Raw genomic sequence first — 23,635 nt, 5'->3', positions numbered from 1 at the left:
ATAACAGAGTTACAGAGTGCTAAAGCTGCATTGTTAAACCTAACTTAGATTTAAATAACTGAATTATGTAGCCGTTGAAGTTATGTTCAATATGCAGGTATGTCAGCTACATATCTACATTATCTACGTAGTTAAGTTAGCTGATGTTTCCTGAAGCTCACGTTGCTAAAGCTAACCTAGCTATAGATAACAGAATTAGAGCAATGTAGCTAAAGCTAAGCTCACAAAGCAGCTTCTAAGATTTCTTATCTATGCAACTACATCTGCTGAAGCTACATTGTTAAAGCTAACTTTGCCATAGATAAGAGTTTTATAGCTAACATAGTTTTAGCTAAGCTCAACAAGAAGTTTTTAAGCTTAGCTAGCTGTTTGCTTAAGCTCATGTTGGTAAAGCTAACTCACCTACAGATAACAGAGTTACAGAGCTAACGTTATGAAAGCTATGCTCAACATGCAGGTACATAGGCTATACTGCTACGTAGCAAAGGCTAAGCTCACATTTGATGAGGCTCTCACTCCTAAAGTTAACTAAGCTACAGATAACAGACTTCCGGAGATAACGTAGCTGAAGTTTAGCTCAACAGGCAGGTGCGTAAGCTACATATCTATGTTATCTACTTAGCTGGGCTAGCTTACATTTGATAAAGCTCATGTTGCTAAGCTAACTCAGCAAAAGATAATAGAGTCCAGGAGCTACAGAGAAACTGTAGCTGGAGCTTCATTCACAAAACAGTTATTTTAGCTGCATAGCTAAGTTTGCTAAATTTACATTGTTAAAGCTACCTCAGCTATAGATAACAGAGTTTCAGGGCTTATGTAGCTAAAGCTAAGTTAAACATGCGGGTAAGAAAGCTACATATCTATGTTATCTACTTAGCTGGGCTGAGTAATTTTCTTTCTGGGGGCCTAAAATACCTAGCTACGCCCCTGTCACTCCCGATGTATAATCTAATGGATGAAGAATTCACCCCGTTACAGTGTGTCCCTGTAAAAACACCAAAATCCTCTGAATCAGGCTGTAAATGTCATTCCTGCTTTAAAAATGGGCACTTTAACAAGAGGTATACAGGGGACCTCTAAAGACATCCTCTGGGGGGCACTTGAGGAACTGCAGCTCTTTGCAAAGAGGTTGCTTCTTCATTTTTGCATATTTTTAACCCAAAAAAAGACAGAAAGTGTTGTCTAAACTGACTGATTAATATAAGTTGGCAAAGTATTTGTGCAGTTTAGGCAGCTTGCAGAAGTTTGCCTGTTATTTTAAGTGTTTAAAAGCAATAAATTATGCAAAATTGGGTGTCTAGGACTTTTTTATTGAAGTTTTAAAAACCTTGGAGGGCAAATCTAAAAGATGAATTCTGATGGACCTGTGAAGTAACTTTCTTTGCTGAGGCAAATGGAAATCCTCCAGTGACAGCATTGTTCAGGTTTCTCTCCTCTCCTCCGGCACTTGACTTCACTCTGATTTGAGGAAGAGAGGCAGAGAGAGAGGAGAGAGAGGAGAGAGAGAGAGAGAGAAGAAGGGGGGTGGAGGAGTGGTGATTGAGCGCAAAGGGGGCAGGACTTTTTCTCTCCGGGTCCTATTAAGAGCAAACTTTGTGTTTTTGTTCTCCAAGTTCAGCTCAGTGCTCTCTACTCTGCACCCTCTCCTTCTCTGCTGCTCTTTTCTCCCTTTGATTTTCTCTCAATGGTTTTGTTTGCTCGCCTGTTGGTTACTACTGTGAGTGTTTTCATGGGGGATTTGGACACCGGGAGGATGCGCTTTTTGGAGGAACAGTTGCTCAGAGTTGTCACTTCGGGGGTCTTTTAGTGGATACTTGGATGTTTTTCGTGCTGGAATGAACAATGGTGCGGCTGCTTGGTGCTCTGGCCGAGGGCATGCTCTGCTTTCGGCTACTGTTGCTGTGCGTAGTGGAGTTGGAGGTTGGAGCTTTCCAGGGGTTTTATCTTCCACCTGTGAACGGGTCTCTGCTCACACCTGCGCGGAGGACGGACGGGGTCGTGCGGACCATTGACAGGATTTATCACGGAGGAGGGAAAGTGGGCTACCTGGTGTACCTGGATGGGAGTCGGTTTCAGCTGGACATGGAGCGGGACGAGTCCGTGCTGTCGCATCACTTCAGCCCCCAGTATGTGCTCGCTCTGATGGGGGAGAGCGCGCCGCCTCTGAAGCGGGACTGCGTGTACCGCGGCACGGTGGACTCCAACGCGGAGTCCCTGGCTGTCTTCAACCTCTGCGGCGGGGGTCTGGAGGGCTTCTTCGCCGTGCAGCACACGCGCTACTCCATCACGCCAATCATCAGGGCAAAGGGACACGAGCACGACGCGCGCGCTCTGCAGGACAAGGACGCGGAGAGCGCGCTCCACGTCTTCACGCGCGAGAGTTTCAGCTTCGAGGCGCAGCGTGAAGGGCGCGAGAGCTGCGGGACGAGAGACGGGCGCAGAGGACGCAGGGATGCGCTGGGGAGACGCCGCAACAAGGGGCGCGGGAAAGGGAGACGGGACGGGGATGAACACGGCCCACGCGGGAGGAGATGGTGGAGCCGGCTCGCCGAGGACGTTCCCCCGGAGCGTGGCGCGCGGCGCAAGAGGTCTGTGTCTCGCGCCCGGCACGTGGAGCTGCTCCTCGTGGCGGATGACACCATGGCGAAGAAATACGGAAAAGACTTGAACCACTACCTGCTCACACTGGCCTCCATCGCTTCAAAGCTCTACGGGCACGCGAGCATCGAGAACCCCATCCGGCTCACGGTGGTGAAAGTGACCACCGTGACGGAGAAGGAGAAGGGGCTCGAGGTGTCCAAGAACGCGGCGGCGACTTTGAAGAGTTTCTGTAAGTGGCAGAACCAGCAGAACCCGCTGGATGACGACCACCAGCACCACCACGACGCCGCCATCCTCTTCACCAGGCAGGTAAACAAAAAGTTCCCGGCTTTTTTTCCCCCTAAACCTCCACCTGTTCGAAGCGCACGCGAGCCCGCCTCTCTCTGCCGTGCCAGGAGACGGAGGAGAGGCGGGTTAGCGCCGCGCGTGACGCAACCGTTTGTTTTTATTTTGATAGTGCACGCGGTGGCAGCGTGCTAGCTTAAAACAAAAACCGTAAACCGTTAAAACTCGCTTTTATAACACAAACTGACGCATTTATCTGATAGTTATAGTAATTTAATGCTATTTTCACCATGTTTAGTAGCTTGTTTAAGGTTAAGAGCAGCTATTTAGCTGGGTTTTTTTTTTTAACTAACCGAACAACAACTAGGAATTCGGTGTGCCCTTTAGCAACAAGTGAAAAATAAAGGCAAGCTACATCATCATTGAAAGTGTAAATACATGAACACTGAAAGCTGAAGAAAAATGTACATTTATGGCCTGAAAGACTATCATTAATGATACATAAAATACATTTTTGTACCTAATCAAATGTTTTATAGTTGTGAGTATTTAAGTCTCTGCTTGGCTTGGCTCATGCTTTTCAAGTGTGGTTATTCAGATGTTGCTAAATGTCTATGGGGGTTTGAATGGGGATTTTTACTTCCAGAACCGGAGCCTTCAAAAACTTAGTGGACACTTTTAACCTCTATAGTTAACGTGTGGCATCTACATCGCATTATTTTCTACGTCACATTATTGTTTGTGACAAACTAGCTATACTGCAGAAAATGTTTTTTAAGGATCCAAAATCACAAAGCCAACTTGAAGATTGACAAGGAAAGAAACAACTTGTGGTATAAAATAGCTTATTTATCAAATGCTAGTTGTGGTAGCTTTGTAAAGCTCTAAACTTGGACAGCAAAGCTGTAACTTGACAAGGAAAGAGGCAACTTTTTAGCATCAAACAGCTCATTTAATTCATGCTAGCTATCATAGCTTTTAAGGTTTTGGAGCTAGAAGGTTGACTTAAAAATTGACAAGGAAAGAGAGAACTTTTTGGCGTCAAATGGCTCGACTGTTGCATGCTAGCTGTGACAGCTTTTAAGGTTTCAGAGTTAAAAGGCTGACTCAAAAATTGACAAGGAAAGAGAACTTTTTGGTGTAAAACGGCTCAACTGTTTCATGCTATTTGTGATATGTTGTCAAGCTTTTAATGTTCTAATGCTAACTGGAAGATTGATAAGAAACGAGACAACTTTATGATGTAAAATGGTCAATTTATGACATGCTAACTGAGGTAGCTTTGTAAGGGTCCAAAAATTGTTAAGCTAACTTGAAGATGCTCAAGGAAAGAGACAAGTTTTGGGTGTAAAACGACTCAATGATTTCACGCTAGTTGTGGTAGCTTTGTGAGTTGCCAAACATGTGAAGCTAACTTGAAGACTGACAAGGAAAGAGGCAACTTTTTGGCGTAAAACAGCTCAACTGTTTCATGCTAGTTATGATAGCGTTGCAGTTCCAAACATGTGAAGCTAACTTTTAGATTGACAAAGAAAGAGACAACTTTGGAATTAAACAGCTGATTCATTTCATGCTAGTTGTGCTAGCTGAGCAGTTATTGAGCTTTCATCGTTATAAAGCAAACTTTAAAATTGACAAGGTAAGAGATAACTTTCTGGCAATAAAAGGGCTTATTATCCTATTTGTACACGAAATGAGACATAACTTGGGCTATACTCTTCTTTGCATCCCATAAAGCTGCTAAACTTGAGACAGTGAAACCAAACAGATGCAGAGATGCTGTTGGATTGTGCTTTTTGTCTGGCTAAAGGTTCTTGCGCACCAGAGGTCTTTTTATTTATTTATTTAATTTCAGGCAAATAATTTGCACAAAGTTAGTTTTCGTACCACGGTTGGTTAGCTGGCTTCTTCTTAGCATAAGGATGGTGTGTGAACTTGCCTTTCTTGCAAGAGAGCCACAGCCAAAGTTACACAGTCTGAGAGCAGGCAACCAGGACAGTCTATGGAAATGGGGTGGACGTTATTATACTGTTTGATCAATTTCAAAGTGCACTTTTTAGGTGGATAGGTTGCATATTGTTGCTTTAAGCCGTTAGAATCATCTGCTATATTGAAAACTGCTACCCACATGTCTCTGTTTCATCCTCCTCTTCCTCTCTCATCTCCTTTCCTCTAAATCTTGCACGCAGCGTCTGTGAAACACTCATAAAAACTGTATTTCCTGCGCCTGGCGTTTTTCTAGGCAGGCTCCTTCCATCTCCAGCCTCCCCTCAATCCCTCCCAGTCCCGTGACAGCCAAAAAACCTCGAAGTCTGTGTGATCTGAGTCGCCCCCCCCCCTTGCATGAAAACTGCTTCCCATGGTAGGAGGAGGTTTGAAATCACCAGCTGGGTTGCGCTGCAGAAATATGCCCAAAAAATCTCCCCTTGAAACTGCATCTAATTAGGTAGTGCTCCAAGTCTTTCTCTCTCTCTCATCACTCCAGTCTGCACATTTTTCCCAGTTACTTTCCAGCGTCTGTCAGCTGGGGTTGGGAGCTGTCAGAAAAACAAACACATCCACCCTGCGAGAGGCCGTGCGTTTACCGAGACCACACTCATTTAGCCCTTCTCTCACCATCTTTTTTCTCTCTCCTCCTTTCCTCTCTGGCTGTTTTTTTTTTTTTTTTTTTCTAAAGCCGCAGGGCAGCAGATCTACACGCTTAGCTTCACCTCCTCCGGGTGTGGCTTTATGGTGGTTAACATGTCAGATAGCTCACCTTGGATTGGGTTGTGTTAAGCTCATGCATGGTCTTGTCATAGCTCGGGGCAGAACACGCAAGCAAGTAGCAGGTTTTACCTGGGATCTCCTGGCGCCTGCAGCGAGCCAGTGCTGCCGTATGTTGGCAAAGCAGCCGGTAGTGCATACCTGAGGTCAGCTGGCTGGCAAAACACTACATTGCTCCTTAGTAACCTGTGTTGCTGCAACACCTGCAAGGGCAAGAGCGGGCTGAAGATGGTGGCATCCTGAGGTGGATGGGTTTGGCAGGTGGCTTAGGGTCAGACAGGCATGGCAATAGCTAGCCATCAGATCACACCAGAGTCTGACTTTTGAAAAAAATACATGCAAAAGAACATATTTTTTGGCTTTTTTTCTTCTTGGGATTTAATCCTGTAAAAGTACGCAAATTATGCCTTTTTATTACAAATATCTGATAACTGTATTTAAATTTGCAAGGAAAACAGATAAACTAGCTGTAAGATCAAGTATTAGACCCAAAGTTAAAGCCACAAATAGTCAATGATGCACAGAAGTTTTCAGCATGCATTGTGCTGCTGTGATTACGGATAAACTTCAGTTGAATTAAAGGTTAATTCGTGCCTTATATAAGCATGTGCAGTACATGAATCAGCACTTAATTTCTGCCTCACCTGTCGCAGCTCTTGCATAATTCACCATCTTGTCTCCTGACCTTCATTCACACACGTCTCACCTTCACTTTTCCACATGGGGGCCGCTTTGTAGATGTTACCTGTCAGCAGCAGAGCCAGGTGATCCCCCGCCTCTGTAACACAGTACAGACCTCTAACAGACATGAAGATTGGCGCCTTTGATAGCTATCTGTTGTGTCTCTGTCTGTTAATTCTGCTCTGCTAATGCATGAGGATTTGACCTTACATCGGCCAGACAAAGACAAAGGCTTGACTTTTCTTTGACCACTGAAGCCTGCGGCTGTCAAAAGCCATTTTCAGGATGCCTTGTTCTGGATGAGTGCCTAAATTGCTGTTACATACCTCGTTGGTCAATATAGCGGACAGACAAGCAGGGTTCATGGCTTAACACATTCTTGTGATGGACATTGTCCAGGACATCCACTAAAAATGCTTCTTTTAACACCGGAGAGGCTGAAATTAAAGGGCCTGGAAGTCATGGAAGTCCTAATAAGACATGCCTTTTATTTGCTTCATTTTCCAGTGATAAGTACCTTCTAGTTTCTCAAGACCTCCACTGGTTTATCTCTCATTTCTAGAGTTGCTAAAAACACCAAAACTGCATAGAATGGCATGGCATTTAATAGTCTGGTCTTTGACTTTTTGCTTGGATGTTTTACTCTTTCATTGATTTTTTAAAATCAATCATGGTCGATGTAATCTGGCTTTATTCGACATAAAAAATCTCTTTAATGTTAATGACAATTTTTTTGAAAATCAGTTTTCTCCCACGCCGTAGTTCTCTTAAAGACTGAATAAGATTCACCTCAATGATTTTCCTGCATTCATTTACCCTCTACCTTTACGAGCCTTCCAGAGCTGACTGCTGAGAAGCATCCCCACAACATGATGCTGCCACCACCGTGCACAGTGGGGATGCCAACCATAGCGTCTTCTCTGATGTCCAATTTGGACTCATCAGACTGAAGAACTTTCTTCCTCTTGACCATGGAGTCTCCCACATGCCTTTTGGCGAAATCTAGTCCAGGTTGAATTGGAGATTCTTCAACGGCGGCTTTCTCTTTGCCACTCTCCCTCAAAACTTGTGAGGAACTCAGCCAACATTTGGATGCAGACTCTCTCCCCTCTAAGCTGCTGAAGTTCCTTCAGCGCAGTCATAGGTGTCTTGGCGTACTCTCTCACTAGTCTCCTTCTTGCACGCTCACTCAGTTTGTGAGGACGGCCTGATCTAGGCAGATTTACACGTGCTAATAGATCTAACTGAACTGATCTTACTGAACTGAACTGAACCACTGAGGTGTTTCCAAAAGTTCTTGTACGTAATGCTCATTAAATCTTCCAATTATGTAAAATTAGGGACCAAGGGTTCAAAAACAACAGAAACACACCTGAAGAAGTCTTTCTAACAAATAATGTTTCAGTTAAGGAGTCTCAAAGGAAAATGTGCAGAATTTAAGGATGCTGACAGTTCTAGAAATTGGTTGTTTTGCCCTTTACTTTCTGAAACCACACTTTCCCTTCACCATTAATCATGTAGCACGCGTGGCTGTCAGAAAAACCCCAGTACAATGTCTAGAGCAGCAAAGAATCTGTTATTTTACAAACAGGATACAGCTATTACAGTTTCCATTCGCAGGATCCCGGCCAGGAAATAACTCGTTTTGGCTCAGGTGCCTCATACTATGGGTTAGAAGAGAAGAAACGAAGGAAAAGAAGTAGGTTATGTGTTAAGTAATTTCTCAGGACTTTTGGAAAATAACTCCCGATGGAAAGTTAGTAGGGAACTGGAGCTGAAGTTCATTGAAGACTTTGTGACTGTGAAGTCAGACCACTCCTTTGTTCGCTGATGGGTGGAGGTGGTGGTGGTGGTGGTGGGGGTGCTCCTCGTCTCTTTGTGGTCAGGTCCAATTACTCCAACACCCCGTCCTCTCAGTGAGCTGACCCGTGTGGCGGTGTCACCCTGTTCCACACATACCAGCACCGGAACAAAACAACGAGCACATTGACGGGGCTCGGGACGGTCCTGAGTCTGTATCTGTGGATGTTATGCATGGCTGTGTTGGCTTGTTGTGAGCGGGAACAGTGGACAAAGACCTACTGTAAGGTGGACAGAGAGACGCCACAGACATACATGTTTGCTCGGATGATGGCTACATTTTTGTGCCATTGTTTCTTGTAGAAATAGTTTGAATATGTAGTAGGGTATGGCTAGCAGGTACTAGTGATGCTATTGACATCATTAGAGAGCTTATAAAAAGTATTCACCCCCTTTGATCAGAATCCCCTAGCTCAAAATATTAGAATGTCAGAAAGTCCAGTGTGCAAACGTTTCCTGAGCCTCCCTTCTCTCACTTTGGTTGAGCACACACAACCACAACCATGGGGAAGACGGCTGATTTGGAAAATGTCCAGAGGACAATCATTGACACCCTCCACAAGGAGGTAAGCCACAGAAGGTCACTGCTGAAAGTTTAGGCTATTCTCAGAGGCTGTATCAAGTATATTCATGGAGGGTAAGCCACAGAAGGTCACTGCTGAAAGGTGAGGGTGTTTTCAGAGGCTGTATCAAGTATATTCATGTAGGGTAAGCCACAGAAGGTCGCTGCTGAAAGGTCAGGCTGTTCTCAAAGGCTGTATCAAGTATATTCATGTAGGGTAAGCCATGGAAGGTCACTGCTGAAAGGTCAGGCTGTTCTCAGAGGCTGTATCAAAGTATTTTTTTTTTTATGGAGGGTAAGCCACAGAAGGTCACTGCTGAAAGGTGAGGGTGTTTTCAGAGGCTGTATCAAGTATATTCATGTAGGGTAAGCCACAGAAGGTCACTGCTGAAAGGTCAGGCTGTTCTCAGAGGCTGTATCAAAGTATATTCATGGAAAGGTGACTGAAAGGGAAAACTGAGGTAAGATAAAGGGCACAAGCAACAGGGATGCGCTCAGCCTTCAGAGGATGGTTAAATAAAGCAAACTCAGGAACTTAGGGGCGCTTCACAAGGACTGGACTGGTGGATCAAGAGCCACCACAAAGACAGATCCTGGAAATGGACCACAAGTGTCTTGTTCCTTTATTGGCCTGCCAACTGGTCTGGCTTGAACCCCGTTGGGAATCTCAAGAGGAAGATGAGAGACTCAGAGCAACCTGGGCTTCATAACACCCCAGCAGTGCCTCGGATTGATCGCCTCAATGCCACTTCACATAGATGTTGGAATTTGTGCAAAAGGAGCTCTGATCAAGCACTGAGTGCAAAAATTAGCACAATTTTCCAGAAGATCAACACATGTGATCATCAAGATTAGAACAAAAAAAAAGTCTTGATATATATGAGGTTGATCTAGAATATATGGAAGGTTCGCTTCCATTTGCACCTGTAAAATATCCAACCAGGATTTTTCTAATGATTTGGGACAAACCAGTCATAAAATTTAAAAGGTTGTAGGCCTGTCAGGTGTCACATGAGCTGTTAAGAGTTGATAGACCATTATAGCTGAAGGTAAGGCTTATGTAATGTTGACTGATGTGAAATACACAGTGATGTAGACACAGCATATAAATATAGACGATCCACTTCCTCCACACGTGTTAAACACACATTCATGCCATTTCGCTTCTTAATGTGAATGTGGGAATCTGCTCATGTGTAAAGACTGGACTCCTCCCTTTCCTGTGCACTTGTTTCTCCCCCTCCTCTGTGTTTATGTGAGTCTGTACATTATCGTGTACATTTCCCAGCCCTCGCCCCCGTCACAGCCAGTCCCTCTGTTTGTTTTAACTGTTCCTGATATTTCACACATGCTATACATCCACTGGCATATGTTGACAACCTGCAGACACCTCTTGGATCCAAAAGTTTCGACGCCAGCCCCCGGTCTGTCGACAGTCTGCCCGGTAACAACACCTAACTCTCTCTCTGTTTACTTGGTTATGGATTGGTGACCTCAAACTGCACCCTGACCTTAATCTGGTTCTTGTTTCCATGTAGAGAAAATTAGAACCATGCACCTACACCAGTTTGCCATGATTTTATTCTCTTTTTATGTCTTGTTTCACAGTCCAGTAGTTTCATGTGTATTATGAAGTAGACAGACTTTAATCTAAGCTTTGATCTGGCGTTCCACAGGGTTCAATACTGGGACCACTTTAAATCTGGTCCTAGATGATGCACAACTGCTCAGTTTTTACAAGAAAGTGCTAGCACCACTGGTGTCCCTGCAGATCACTGTTGCTTGAACTGAATGTGGTTACTCATTGCTTCAGTTGCATGCTAATATGTTAGCTTAAGCTAACACAACAAAGCTTAATCCTTTGTCTAGATTAAAAGAAACTGCCAATCATACCACTCATACAAGACCTTATGAAAAAATCTGTCACAAGACAACTCAGAGATTTGAAGACAAATACTGGGTTCATTAGGTTGATGCTAACACACAATGAAATTGCCTATAACAGGCTAAAAGAATTAGCAGTGCTTGGTGCTAATTGTAAGAGACGGTCTATTTTAATTGACAACACACAGAGATGCATTGACATGATTGTGTTTAGGGTGTCTTTGGCCCAAGTGAAGGAGTTGAAGTATCTCAGGGTCTTCTTCACAAGTGAGGGTAGAATAGACAGCGAGATCGTTAGGTGGATCGTGCAGCATCAGCAGTTTTGCAGGATCTGTGCTGTATCATGAGCCGAGCTGGAAAGCAAAGCTCTCAATTTATCAGTCAATCTTCGTTTCAACCCTCACCTACAGTCAAGAGCTCTGGGTACAACTGACAGAATGAGATTGCAGGTTCAGGCAGTCGAAATGAGATTCCTCAGGAGGGTATCTGGGCTCAGCCTTAAAGATAGGGCGGGGAATCTCAGAGTAGCTGCTGCTCTTTCACCTCGAAAGGAGACAGTTGAGGTGTTCTGTGTATCTGATTAGGATGCCTCCTGGTCCGCTTCCTGTGGAGGTCTTCCAGGCACGTCCGACTGGAACGAGACCCCGAGGTAGACCCAGGACTTCCTGGAGAGATTATATATCTCATCTGGCCTCGGAATACCCCAAAAGCTGGAAAACATGCTGAGCAAAGGGACATCTGGGTGGTCTTGTTTAGCCTGCTGCTTCTGCAACCTGGTTCCGGGTAGGCGAAAGAAAATGGATGGATTGGACTGCATTCAGTCGACTAGTCTAAAGGGAAATAAGTGCTTTCTGTAAACCAACCTAACACTGTAACTGTAAACACTGTCCATAGCAATGCAAAGCTGGTTTTCAGAATGTGGGTACTGTTAGCAGTGCTAGCACCGCTAGCCTTTGGTTCTTTTTGCAGGTTAGCATCCTCAGTCCTGTGCTGAATATCGTCACACAATACTACTTTCTACTTGACAACTTTATCCCCATTTTTGAGATCATGATAGCTCTAAACCACGCTGTTCCTATGAGGTACTAATGGTGCCAAAGCAGCACAGAGCATTGTAGCAGCTACTAGCTGCTTTACAGTTTAGATGGAGCGTTCGACCAGAATCCAAACAGCTAAAAACAGACAATAATTTGTTGAGCAGACTTGTAACTCTTGTGTTTTGGGTAGATGGAGAATTAAAATGCCTGGAGCTGCAGCTCCACGTCGTGGTCAAAGGTAGCTGCTGCTGTCATAAGCTCTTCGGCCCTCTCTGCCACTCATGTGACTTACTGCTTTGAATGTTAGGAGTTTCAGACTTCCATTTAAGATCATTTCATTCTGGATCAAACTAGTAGGCTAATAGTGGACATTTGGATTTTTGAAGCTCTGCTGTGAAACCTCAGTAATCCCCGCTGAGATGCAGCAGAGTAGTTGAATAAAGTAGCAGAAAAATGAGCCTGTTTGACAAGCTGTCAGTCACTAATGATGACTTCATAATGGGCTGTCCAGTCCATGTTTGAGGTCTGGCTTTTGTTGGCCTTGATTAGCAGGTTTGTGTGTTTTTATCCCTCAGACGGAGGTAAACTCCCTTCGAACTCCTCCTGTAAGAGCGATTTAAGTGTCTGGGTCTGGCTGGCTGTTTGTTTAACACGAGCCTTGGCTTAGATTGCAAGTGATCCTGTAAAACACACACTCACACAGCCCTGCTCGTCTGCTGACCTCTGCTACCGGCTCTCCACCTGCTCTGCTGTTATTTCTGCCAATATTTCTGTAACGTCTCCTTCCATCCTTCCCCTCCGGCATCTGATTTCTCTTTCCCCTCCCTCTTTTTCAAGCTTGAATGAAAACAAAGACAGTATCAGACGTAGCAGAGCGGTTATTTTTCTCTTGTATTGTTTAATTTCTAAAAGGAGATTCCCATTATTTTTCTATTTTTCACGTTCTTAAAACGACACGAGCCGCGTGTTGGAGATAGATGGGAACAATAACAGCTCTTGTACCAGCGCCTGGGAGAGTGAGGGTATAAATAAATAAAAAAGGAAGGAGGTGTAAAGAACGTCGGGGTGAAAGAGTGTGGGAAATAGGGAAAGAGAAACACACAAACTTCTCTATAGGTTTTTCTGTCTGACTCAAAACAAATAGGGTTTTTAAGCTTGTCTGCACAGGGGAAAGTTAAGAGAAACTTCAGCACATTTTTTGCTTTTGCAGCCGTGCATGCAGAGTGTTCAACTTCTGTTTGATTCTTGTGCAATCAGCAGTTCATGTGGCACTCTCTTCTTTTGCTTTATGTGGTAGATTTTGCATATGCATGCTCTGTTAGGCAGGTAGAGTCCATGCAGTCTCTTAACATGCAGTTTTAACCTTTTTGCATCAGGACTGGGCATTTATCTGAGTGCTCCAGTATTGGTTCTTGCAGTACTTTAATCGTAGTTCTTTTACTTTGATGTCTATTTGTGAATATTTTTTAATCTCTTTTTTGGAGGAGGACAGAAGCAAGTACTGCTGGGTATTGCCACTGATTTCCTGAATTGATTTGATTCTGATTCACAAGATCCTGATTCAGTCCAATTGAAATCACCTATTGCACCATGTCAGACTATACAACTGAGATCTTGTCCCGTCTTGGCCGACAGCCTGGCCACACTTCAAGAGTGATCCTGCTCATCGTACGCTGAAGTCACCGCTGTAGGGATTCTTGTAAATTATGATAAGGAGCGAATCCTCTCCTATTGATAGGTGTCAGGATTCACGCCCTGATACGTCACGTCCGGTGTCAAACTAGACGACACAATGAGAGCATTTCTGACATGCTAGTCTGGTCATGAGGTGTCTTAGATGAGTCCTTATGGCATGCTACAGGACCGTTGGTGGTTCCTGACGCTCAAAATCGATGCTCAAGTTTTGACGATCAGCTGCGACGTTGCAGTCGGGCCAAAATCTGGCAGAATTTGTGAAGTCTGAGCCGGCAAGTGCAGGTCAAGTTTCAAGGAGAAGGCAAAACAGTGGTTCTCAACTGGTGGGTAGGGACCCTAAAGTGGGTTGCAAAGCAGTTTTCAGTGAGTCGCCAAAAGTACTGAAGTCCTTAGTGGACATGCATTGATGCCTTCTATTTTACCCTGTTTTATTATGAAATTTTCTTGCCCCTTTTGGTTCAATGTTGCCACTTTTTGCTGCTTTTTTTCCCATTTTTTTGCCAGTTTTCTTGCATTTTTTTGATACTTTGTGCCCATATATCTAACCTTTTTCCCATTTTTGCCCCATTTGTTCAATTTTGCCACTTTATGCTGCTTTTTTCCCACTTTTGCCAGTTTTCTTGCATTTTTTGCTACTTTCCAACCATTTCAGCAATATAAATTTGCCACTTTCCACCCATTTTCTCACCTTGTCTAGATTTGCCCCTTTTTGCTGCCTTTTGCCCTTATTTTGCCACTTTATGTCTATTTTAGCTGCCTTTTTGCCCCTTTCTGTCCAAATTTCCAACTTTATGCTGTTTATTTCCTAGTATTTTTTGCCACTTTTCTTCCGTTTTAGCCACCTTCTATGACTTTTTACTCACTTGTGCCCATTTCAGTCCAAGTTAGCCATTTTTTTTTTACTGCTTTTTGCTAATTTTTTGCCAGTTTTCCCTACATTTTTTGCTACTGTTTGGCCATTTTGGCAACTTATTGCCCATTTTTGTTTTCTTTATTGCCTACTTTTGCCCATTGCACAGCATATTTTTTGCCACTTATCACCCCTGTTCTCCCATTTTTTTTTTCTAAACTTGCCACTGTATTTTTTGCCACTTTTTGCCTTTATATGAATTTCTTACCCAATTTTGCCCCTAGTTCTCCAAATTTGCCCCTTAATGCTGTTTTTCTACCAATTTTTTTGCCAATTTTCTCCTATTTTTGCCCCATTTTGTCCAATTTTGCCACTTTCTGCTGCTTTATTTGCCATTTTCTTGCATTTTTTGCTACTTTCCACCCATTTCAGTACCATAAACTTGACATTTTTAACCATTTTCTCCATTTAGTCTAAATTTGCCCCTTTTTGCTTCCTTTGACCTTATTTTGCCACTTTATGTCCATTTTAGCTGCCTTATGCTGTTTTTCCCATTTGGTCCAATTTTGCAAATTGTTGCTACCTTTCTGCCTTTTTTGGCCAATTTTCTCCCATTTTTTGACACTTTATGCTGCTTTTGCTGATTTTTGAAACTCTTTTGGAACTTTTTGCCGCTCATCATGCTTTTGTCCTTTTTCATCCATTTCTGCAATTTTTTTGCCCATTTCTGCAACATTTCATGGCCACTTTATGCCACTTTTAGCCACATTTTACAATTCTTTTCTGCCCTTTATGTCCAATTTTTCCACTTGTTGCTGCTTTTTATGCCAGTTTCTGGCCATTTTTCTACCTTTTTTGCCACTTTTTGCACATTTTTTTGAACTTTTTTTTGCTGTTTTCCACCCATTGCTGCTGTTTTTACCCAATTCACACGATTTTTCCCATGATAATGGAGTCATTTCTCAAGATCTCTGGAAAATTCGCAAAAAATGTACACACCATTAGGGATGTTCCAATGCCATTATTTTCATTCCCAATACAATGCTGATACCAAGGTGTTATGTATCAGCCAATACCAAGCACTGATCCGATACCAGTGTGAACTCTCTGGCCTGACTGTGCAGACTGGTAAATTATTTTAGGTCTATATTTGACTCAGAACATGACTCAACAAATAGAATCATAATATACAGCATCTCTGTGACACTAAAGTTGTTTTTCTGCTGTTGTTATTGAGTCATACTGCTAAATATTAAAATAACAGTAGGAGCTACATGACAGAATCGCTCTATCTCCATTATGCTCTATTCAGGCAGCGTATCAAAGATACAGTATCATGCTTCTGTAACATGCACTTAGTCGCTGGTGGTATGTGTATAGCAGGTTTGCAAAATCGCCAAGAAGACGGCATGGCAACCACTCAGATCGGCGTTTGTTTATACTCCTTTCAGGCTAATAAGGATGTTTTATTATTTTTTAGATGCCACAAGCCTATTCCTACTTCCACATGTACCGTGCATCTTAAAGGATGAAATTACAACAGTTTTTGAAGTTTTTGATGTTTAGACTTGCACGTCACCCACGTATTATGCCTGAATCCATCTCTTCCAGTAGGCTGGCACAGTCCAAAAGTACAGTACACTGGTGATGAAATGAAACTGGACTTTGGGGTCAAATGTACTCCAGTCCAGGCCTGGGTCCCTAGTGTGACTTCACCTGCAGACAAGAGGAACCCATAGAGTCGGGTTACATATGGGACAGTAGTTGAGTGGAGCTACTGTAGCATAAAACAACGCATGCACTGCTTTGCCAAGGATGTCCACAACTAGTCTCAGAAGTTAGAGAATCAAAATATTTAAAAAAAGACTTTATTTGTATCTCTGAAACCAGCAGGAGCAGCAGAGCGTGCCACAACACCAGGCTGGTAGAAGGATGAGGGCCTAAACTGGCATGTGCTGTAAGTTCTTCTTAATGTCAGTGTTGTCTTGTCGTTATGAGCGGTGACGTTCCTTGTTGTAAACATGGACTTCTCTCGCATTCGTGTGTATGTGAGCGGCGAACACAGAGCGGTCTGTTCCAAACTTTTCAGCCAAACACCCTCCCCAGAGAGCCTCTCACACGACCCAGCAGGCCTGTCAGCACCACTTAACATGACGATTCATCCTCTCAACGGGACGTTTGTGTGTTTATGTACGCTCGTGTGCGTGGCAGTTGTGTACGGACATGCACGCCGGGCCCATGTGAAGGCGTACGGGCTCTAATGCGACAGAACGATGAACTGATTGATCCGTGCACTCAGCGGGGTCGAGCAGAGCGCCCCACAGGCCTCTTCTGCATGGACATGTGTGGGAATCAAAACAAAGATCGATACTGTGTGCTCTGGCAGCGGGTGAGGCAGACAGACGGATGGTGGAGGAAGGAAGCGGGTACTAAAAGCAGGGGATGAAAAAATCAAAGCTGAATTTACATATTAACAGGAAATACCTTTCAAACAGTGACAGCCACACTGGATTATGTGTCAAGATTGAAGATCCTGTCTTAGACCGGACTTCTTTGTTGCAAACATCTGATATTCCTTAGGAGAAAAACGGAGGCTGATAGATGAAGATCAAGCTATCAGCTCTGCTTGGATTAATGAGTGCCAGTTAGAGACGTTAAAGTTTCTTTTGGATTCAAGTGAGCCGTATTACAAACACAGATGTTGTACCATGCATTAAGATCAGATACAAGGCATAAAAACAGTCCATTATAGCTAATATGCCCTTTTTAAGTCACTTTTTGAATCACTCACCTGTTTAGAACTTTTTTTATCAAGATAGATGTAGTTTAAGATGAACGTCCCTGCCAAAGCCGTGAACACCAAGCAGATGCAATGACTCACTCTGAGCGAGAATTAAGGACTCGACATAAACTAAATTAAAAACAGAAATGCACCGTCTCATACGGACTTTTCCTCTTGTTTACACTCTGTGCTGTTTCATTGTTTGCTGTTTTTACCCATTTTTGCCACTTTTTGCTTCTTTTTGCCATTTTTTGGCCACTTTTCTCCCATTTTTGTCACTTTATGCCCATTAGCCACCCTCAACTACCTTTTACCCACTTGCCCATTTTGGTCCAGTTTAGCCATTTTTTTGCTGCTTTTTGCTAATTTTGGCCAGTTTTCATGCACTTTTTGCCACTGTTTGACCATTTTTGCAACTTATTGCCCATTTTTGCCTTTTTGCCCATTTGTACAACGGACTACTTGCCACTTTTCTCTAATTTTTGCTCTGTTTTGCTGCTTTTTGCCCATTTCAGCAACATAAATTTGCCACTTTTCACCCACTTTCTCCCATTTCAGTCTCAATTTGCCCCTTTTTGCTGCCTTTTGCCATTTTTTGCCACTTTATGTCCATTTTAGCTGCCTTCTGCTATTTTTACCCAATTTTGTCCAACTTGTTTATACTTTTTGCCATTTTTTGGCCAGTTTTCTCCCATTTTTGTCACTTTATGCCCATAAGCCACCCTCTACTACCTTTTACCCACATTTGCCCATTTCAGTCCAATTTAGCCATTTTTTGCTGCTTTTTGCTAATTTTGGCCAGTTTTGTTGCACTATTTGCAACTGTTTGTCCATTTTTGCACCTTATTTCCCATTTGTCCCTTTTTGCCCATTTGTACAACATACTACTTGCCACTTTATGCCCATTTTTTGAAAGTTTTCTTGCATTTTTTTGCTACTTTTTGCCCATATATAAAATTTTTTACCCATTCTTGCCCCATTTGTCAAAATTTGCCCATTAAGCTGTTTTTCCTTACAGTTTTTTGCCACTTTTCTCTAATTTTTGCTGGGTTTTTTTGCTTTTTGCCCATGTCAGCGACATAAATTTGTCACTTTTCACCCATTTTCTCCCCTTTTAGTCTCAATTTGCTCCTTTTAGCTTCTGCTATTTTTACCCAATTTTGTCAAATTTTTCCACTTGTTGCTACTATTTGCTGTTTTTCTCCCAATTTTTTGCCACTTTCTGCCAATTTTAGCCACCTTTTACTACTTTTTACCCACTTTTGTCCATTATGGTCCAATTTAGCCATTTTATAGTGCTTTTCGCATATTTTGTCCAGTTTTCTTGCACTTTTTGCCATTGTCTGCCATCGTTAGGCAGACAGCCTAAACAGAGTCATGCAGTCAGATAATTGATCACAAATGCACTTTTGATGCTGTCTATGAAAGCTTTGTGAGTGAAAACACCAGATTGGCATGTGACATAAGCAGATTTAATGGGGAAGAAACAGCCAATAACAATGATTAAATTCTGCTTAAATGCCTTTGAGATTCGGTAGGAACTTCTCCAACTGAGAGATGAACATGCTTCCTTTTTAAAAGTTGTATTATTGCTGGAATTGTCTTGTCTTTGATTGATTAATTTTGACATTTTGAGTTAAAATCTTAAGTTTTTGTTTCAGATAACTTTGTGTTTTCAGCTGTTTTAGGAAAGATGACTTGTGACTTGGCTTTCCCCCCCTTTCTGAGAAAAATCTCTGATTTAATCACTGTATTTCCTCTCCTAGGACCTCTGTGGCCACCACTCCTGTGACACCTTGGGCATGGCCGACGTCGGCACCATCTGCTCCCCTGAGAGAAGCTGCGCTGTCATCGAGGACGACGGGCTTCACGCCGCATTTACAGTGGCGCATGAGATAGGTACATACAAAGACATCAGCACGCCGGGACACGTCTGTCAGCACATCTCTCTCTGATTAATATCATGGGAGCTCTGTGTGATGTCATTCACCTGAGCGCTGTTTTCTTTTCTCATTCTTGCTGCATGTGCAAACTCCCGACAAGCCTCATCTCTTCTTTCCCTTTCCATGAGCTCACATTCTTCTCTCCGTCTTTTCCACCCCAGGTCACCTTCTCGGTTTGTCCCACGACGACTCCAAGTTCTGCGAGGAGCGGTTCGGCGTCAACAGCGACAAGCGGCTCATGTCCTCCATCCTCACCTCCATCGATGCCTCCAAACCGTGGAGCCGCTGCACGTCTGCGACCATCACCGACTTCTTTGATGATGGAAACGGTGAGCATGGGAACAAAAAGAAGAAACCACGCTCCCTTTCTGCACACCTCTGCTGTTTCTTTTCCCACCATCAGAAAGTTTAAACCATGAGAATTTACTCCTTTTAGCTCTCCTCCCACAGAAACTCACACTGAGAGTGTTTACCGACAAACAAAGCTGTAATCCGCGTTAATAGAGAGTCATTTAGAATCCTATTAACTTCTTAAAGACTGTAGTTGCAGCAAAGACAGATCACTGGCTGCAAACCAAGATGAGTCATTCTTTGAATTCCTGCCTCCTCAAATACTTTCATTCATCCCAGCCTCAAAGCATTGTGGGGAACATTTTCTTGAAACTGCTTTGCTTTCTGCATCTGCAGTGGCATCTTTCAATCTCAGCTTTCAGCACTTTTAAACTCCAATTCCAAAAAGGTTGGGTTGTTTTGTCGAAGGTGAATGGAAACAGAAGATTTGCAAATGGTTTTCAACCTATGCTCAGCTGAAAACAGCAGAACAGCAAGCACCAATACATATCCTGAATTTGATGCCTGCAGAATATTCCAAAAAAGTTGAGACAAGCATATTTACCACTGTGTTAATTTTTCTTTTCTTCTAAGCAGGCCCGCCCTCAGATTTGGCTGGGGCCCCTGGCAGACCCAGAGAATGGGCCCTCCCTAGTTGTGATTTATTTATGATGTCAATGCATGTGTGTTTTATTAATAGCATTGGTGCTAGCATCCTGGCTAACTGTTATCTGATGTTGGAGATGAAAAGTGTGTTTGCCACTCATCCAGTTTTTTTACTTTTTTCATCCATTTTTGCCCCATTTTGCCCTATTCTGTAACATATTTTTGCCCCTTTTTGTCCAAATTTGTCACTTTCTGCTGCTTTTTGCTCATGTTTTGCTACTTATTTTTGCCACTTTCCACCCATTTTACCACTAAATGCCCATTTATACCACTTTTTACCCGGCCACCTTTTGCTATTTTTACCTATTAGTGCACCCAGTTCTCCAAAATGGGGCACTTTTGCTGCTTTTTCACCCATTTCTTACCAGTCTTCTCACATTTTTGCCACTTTATGCCCATTTTTTTCTTTTTTTCCTTTTTTGCCACTTTTTTTGGCCACCTTACCCCATTTGTGCTACTTTTTATCTGTTTTAGCCACTCTTTGCCAAATGCTTAAACCTCTTTTATTGCCACTTTTATCCCACCACCTTTTACCCCTTTATGCCCATTCATGCCACTTTTTGCCCATTTTTGCTGCCTTCTGCAATTTTTATCAATTTTCGCCACTTTTTGTTGCTTTTTGCCAAATTTTCCCACTTTTCTGCCATTTTTCCCCACCTAATGCCCACCTATGCCATTTTTTGCTCATATTAGACACTTTTTGCTATTTTTATCTATTTTTTCCCCCTTTCTCAAAATGACGTTTGCTACTTTTTCCCATTTCTCCAATTTTTTCCCACTTAATGCAAATTTCCTCCTGTAACTTGCCCATCGTTGCCACTTTTTGCCCATTTTCAGCTACATTTTTACCATTTTTTTTTACTCTTTTTGATTAATTTTCCCACTTTTCTCCCATTTTTTTACCACTATATCCCCATTTATGCCCCTTGATGCCCACTTTAGTTGCCTTTTTCAACTTTTTACCCATTGTTGCCCATTTTGTCCTAATTTTGCCACTTGTTGCTGCTTTTTGCCCATTTCTTGCCTGTTTTTTCCAGTGTTTTTACCTGTTTATGCCCACTTATGCCACATCTTTTTGCCATCTTGCCCGATATCTGCCACTTTCACTTGTTACGTCCACTTTTTGCCAATTTCTTCAACTACTTTCTGCCACTGATCACTCATTTTTTCTTTTTTCCTTGCTATTCTATTCTTTTCCAACAAAGTTCTCTCAGTTTCTTCTACTTTACGCATCCTGGCATTTGTTCCCATTATGGCCTCGCTATGACTTCTGACATTTTACTACATAATATTTAATAGATCCACCTTTGGCTGAGTCTGGACACTGAAATTCTACTCTTTACTCCATTCTTCTTTGCAAAACTGCTCAAGATTTTGTTTCCCTTTTCACAGATATTGCCATTTGACAAGTTCAGTCACAGGCAGCCTCAGATGGCATGGTTTGAGCTGCAACAGCGGAGTTCATTGCTAATCTTTGGTCTTAACTGGGCAGAGATTTCTCAAACTTCTATGAATATTTGATGATATTATGAACTGTAGATGGTCCAATCGCTACATTCCTTACAATGGGACATTGAGGGGCGTTTTTCATAACACTTTTTCACAGGGTGGAAAATCTCAGACCACAGTTGTTGGTGACTGACTGTGTCTTCCAGGAGTTCTTTTTTTATACCCACTCATGATGCTATCACCTGTTACCAGTCAACCTACTTACCTGTAGAATTTTCCAGAAGTTTCCACAACTTTCCCAGTCTTTTCTTTCCCCTGTCTCAAACTTTTTGGAACATGTTGCAGGCCTCAAATTTAGAATCTGCATATATAGTTTGAGTTTGAACATGTCTCGTCTTTGTGCTGTATTTAGTTGAATTCAGGTTGAAAATGGTATGTAAGTAAGTGTGTTCTGTTTCTATTCACATTTTGTGTCCCAACTTTTTTAGAATTGGCACGGTTTCAAAGCCTTTTCCTCTAATCTTTCCTCGATCTTTCCTCCCCCAGCCGAGTGTCTCCTCGACTCCCCTCGTCAGCCCCTCCTGGGCCCCGAGGAGCTCCCGGGTCAGAGCTACGACGCCGTCCGCCAGTGCCGCCTGGCCTTCGGCCCCGAGTACACGGTCTGCCCCGGCATGGACGTCTGCTCCCGGCTGTGGTGCGCCGTGATCCGCCAGGGGCAGATGGTGTGTCTGACCAAGAAGCTGCCGGCCGTGGAGGGGACGCCCTGCGGGAAGGGGCGCATCTGTCTACAGGGGAAGTGTGTGGACAAGACCAGGAAGAGGCACTACTCGGTGAGCTTTGATGGAAATGTTAACCTTAAAATAACATCCAATTAAAGGGCTCACTTTGCCAATTACAGGCTTAGATTGTAATCATAGTGTCGGAAATTAGTTTAGAAAGGATCCTCGGTTCTTTTTGATGCCATTCACAAAAATAGTCATTTTACATTATATAACACGAATTTAACACTGCCTCAGTCAAGGGGTTTTTGTTATTGTGTTACTTTGAGGTTTGAAGTGATAAGATCCAATCACCGAGCTACACAATGCCACAGAAAAATGAACAATAACCATCGAAGAAGCAGAGAAACAGCTCTTGAATAAGGCGGTTCTGTCAGTGGAGTCTGGCTGTTGCGATAAGAGGGATGTAACAGCCTTTCTGTGAATATTAGCAAACATTTTGAGTCACAATCTGAGCCCTTTTATTAAAAAAAGCAGATACAGCGCCTATGAAAGATATTCACCCCCTTGTTACCCTTTCTGTAATATATGATTTTGCAATTTTGGCCAAAAAAGAAAGTGCTCAAGCTCTGTCTTTAAACCATTTCTGTGTAGCTTGCGGCGTATACTACGTATTTTCTGGGGTGGCTGCTGAGAAGCATCCCCACAGCATGATGCTGCCACCACCGTGCCTCACAGTGGGGATGGTGTGTTTGTTCCCTGGCTTACACTTTTCAATAACTTTTTCTCTGAGTTGCTTGGAGTGTTTCTTTATTTTTCTGGTGCAGTGGTAGCCAGGAATACCAATTAAGCAGTGGCTTGTTTTTATCAAAACACTCGTGGAGGTGAATACTTTCAAAGGTACTGTGTATATGAAAATAGGGAAAAGGTTTGGGAAACCTTCACCCCCTTTGACGTCTGTGAAAATGGGCAGTTTTTTTCGTCTTTATTGCTTCCTTATTTCTTCCACTTCAGATCTGTTCATTCTCTCTCTTGGCCTTTTTTAAGCATTTAAATTCAATTTAACTACAATTTGTTTGAGTATTGAATCTGTTCTTGGCAGGCTGGAGAGAAACTCAGAACAATTTCAGTGTTTGTCACTTGATCCTTCACGAGTCTGACTCCATCTTTGGCAGACGAGCGTCCGTGTGGATCTAGCCCAAGATCTTTCTCGCTACATTTTTGCTGCCTTGTATGACGAAGTCTTTTAACCCCTTCATTTGAGGCTTTTCTTACTTTAGATTTCTTGCAGAATGACTGCAGATGAAGCTTTTTTCCTTGGAAAGAACAAGTTTAAATGGCATGTAGACTCATGGGAAAGCTGTTTCTCAGGAGTCTTTACAGAACTTTACGGCTATAAAACCAAACTTGTCTCATAAAGTGTTTAGCACGACTTCACCAGTAGTTTTTATCGCTGATGACGCAATCAGCGATGATAGTAAAAACATAAAAATAAAAGCATTACCTTAAAAATTCCTTCCAGGCT

General features: G+C 42.9%; 1 protein-coding gene across 1 annotated transcript in view; it reads left to right on the top strand.

Annotated features, from left to right (window-relative positions):
- Positions 1 to 1,628: 1,628 nt before the first annotated feature.
- Positions 1,629 to 23,635, top strand: part of LOC121506370 (A disintegrin and metalloproteinase with thrombospondin motifs 5) — a 32,849-nt gene continuing 10,842 nt past the window's right edge. The window contains 4 exon segments of the mRNA XM_041782150.1: positions 1,629 to 2,910; positions 18,770 to 18,902; positions 19,108 to 19,275; positions 21,938 to 22,221. Coding sequence (XP_041638084.1) covers positions 1,843 to 2,910; positions 18,770 to 18,902; positions 19,108 to 19,275; positions 21,938 to 22,221 — 1,653 coding nt within the window. The 5' untranslated portion in view covers positions 1,629 to 1,842.

This window comes from Cheilinus undulatus, linkage group 24 (assembly GCF_018320785.1).
Source record: "Cheilinus undulatus linkage group 24, ASM1832078v1, whole genome shotgun sequence".
Classification (NCBI taxonomy): Eukaryota; Metazoa; Chordata; class Actinopteri; order Labriformes; family Labridae; genus Cheilinus; species Cheilinus undulatus.
The sequence above is the reverse complement of the archived record's forward strand: the minus strand, read 5'-3'. Positions and strand labels throughout refer to the sequence as shown.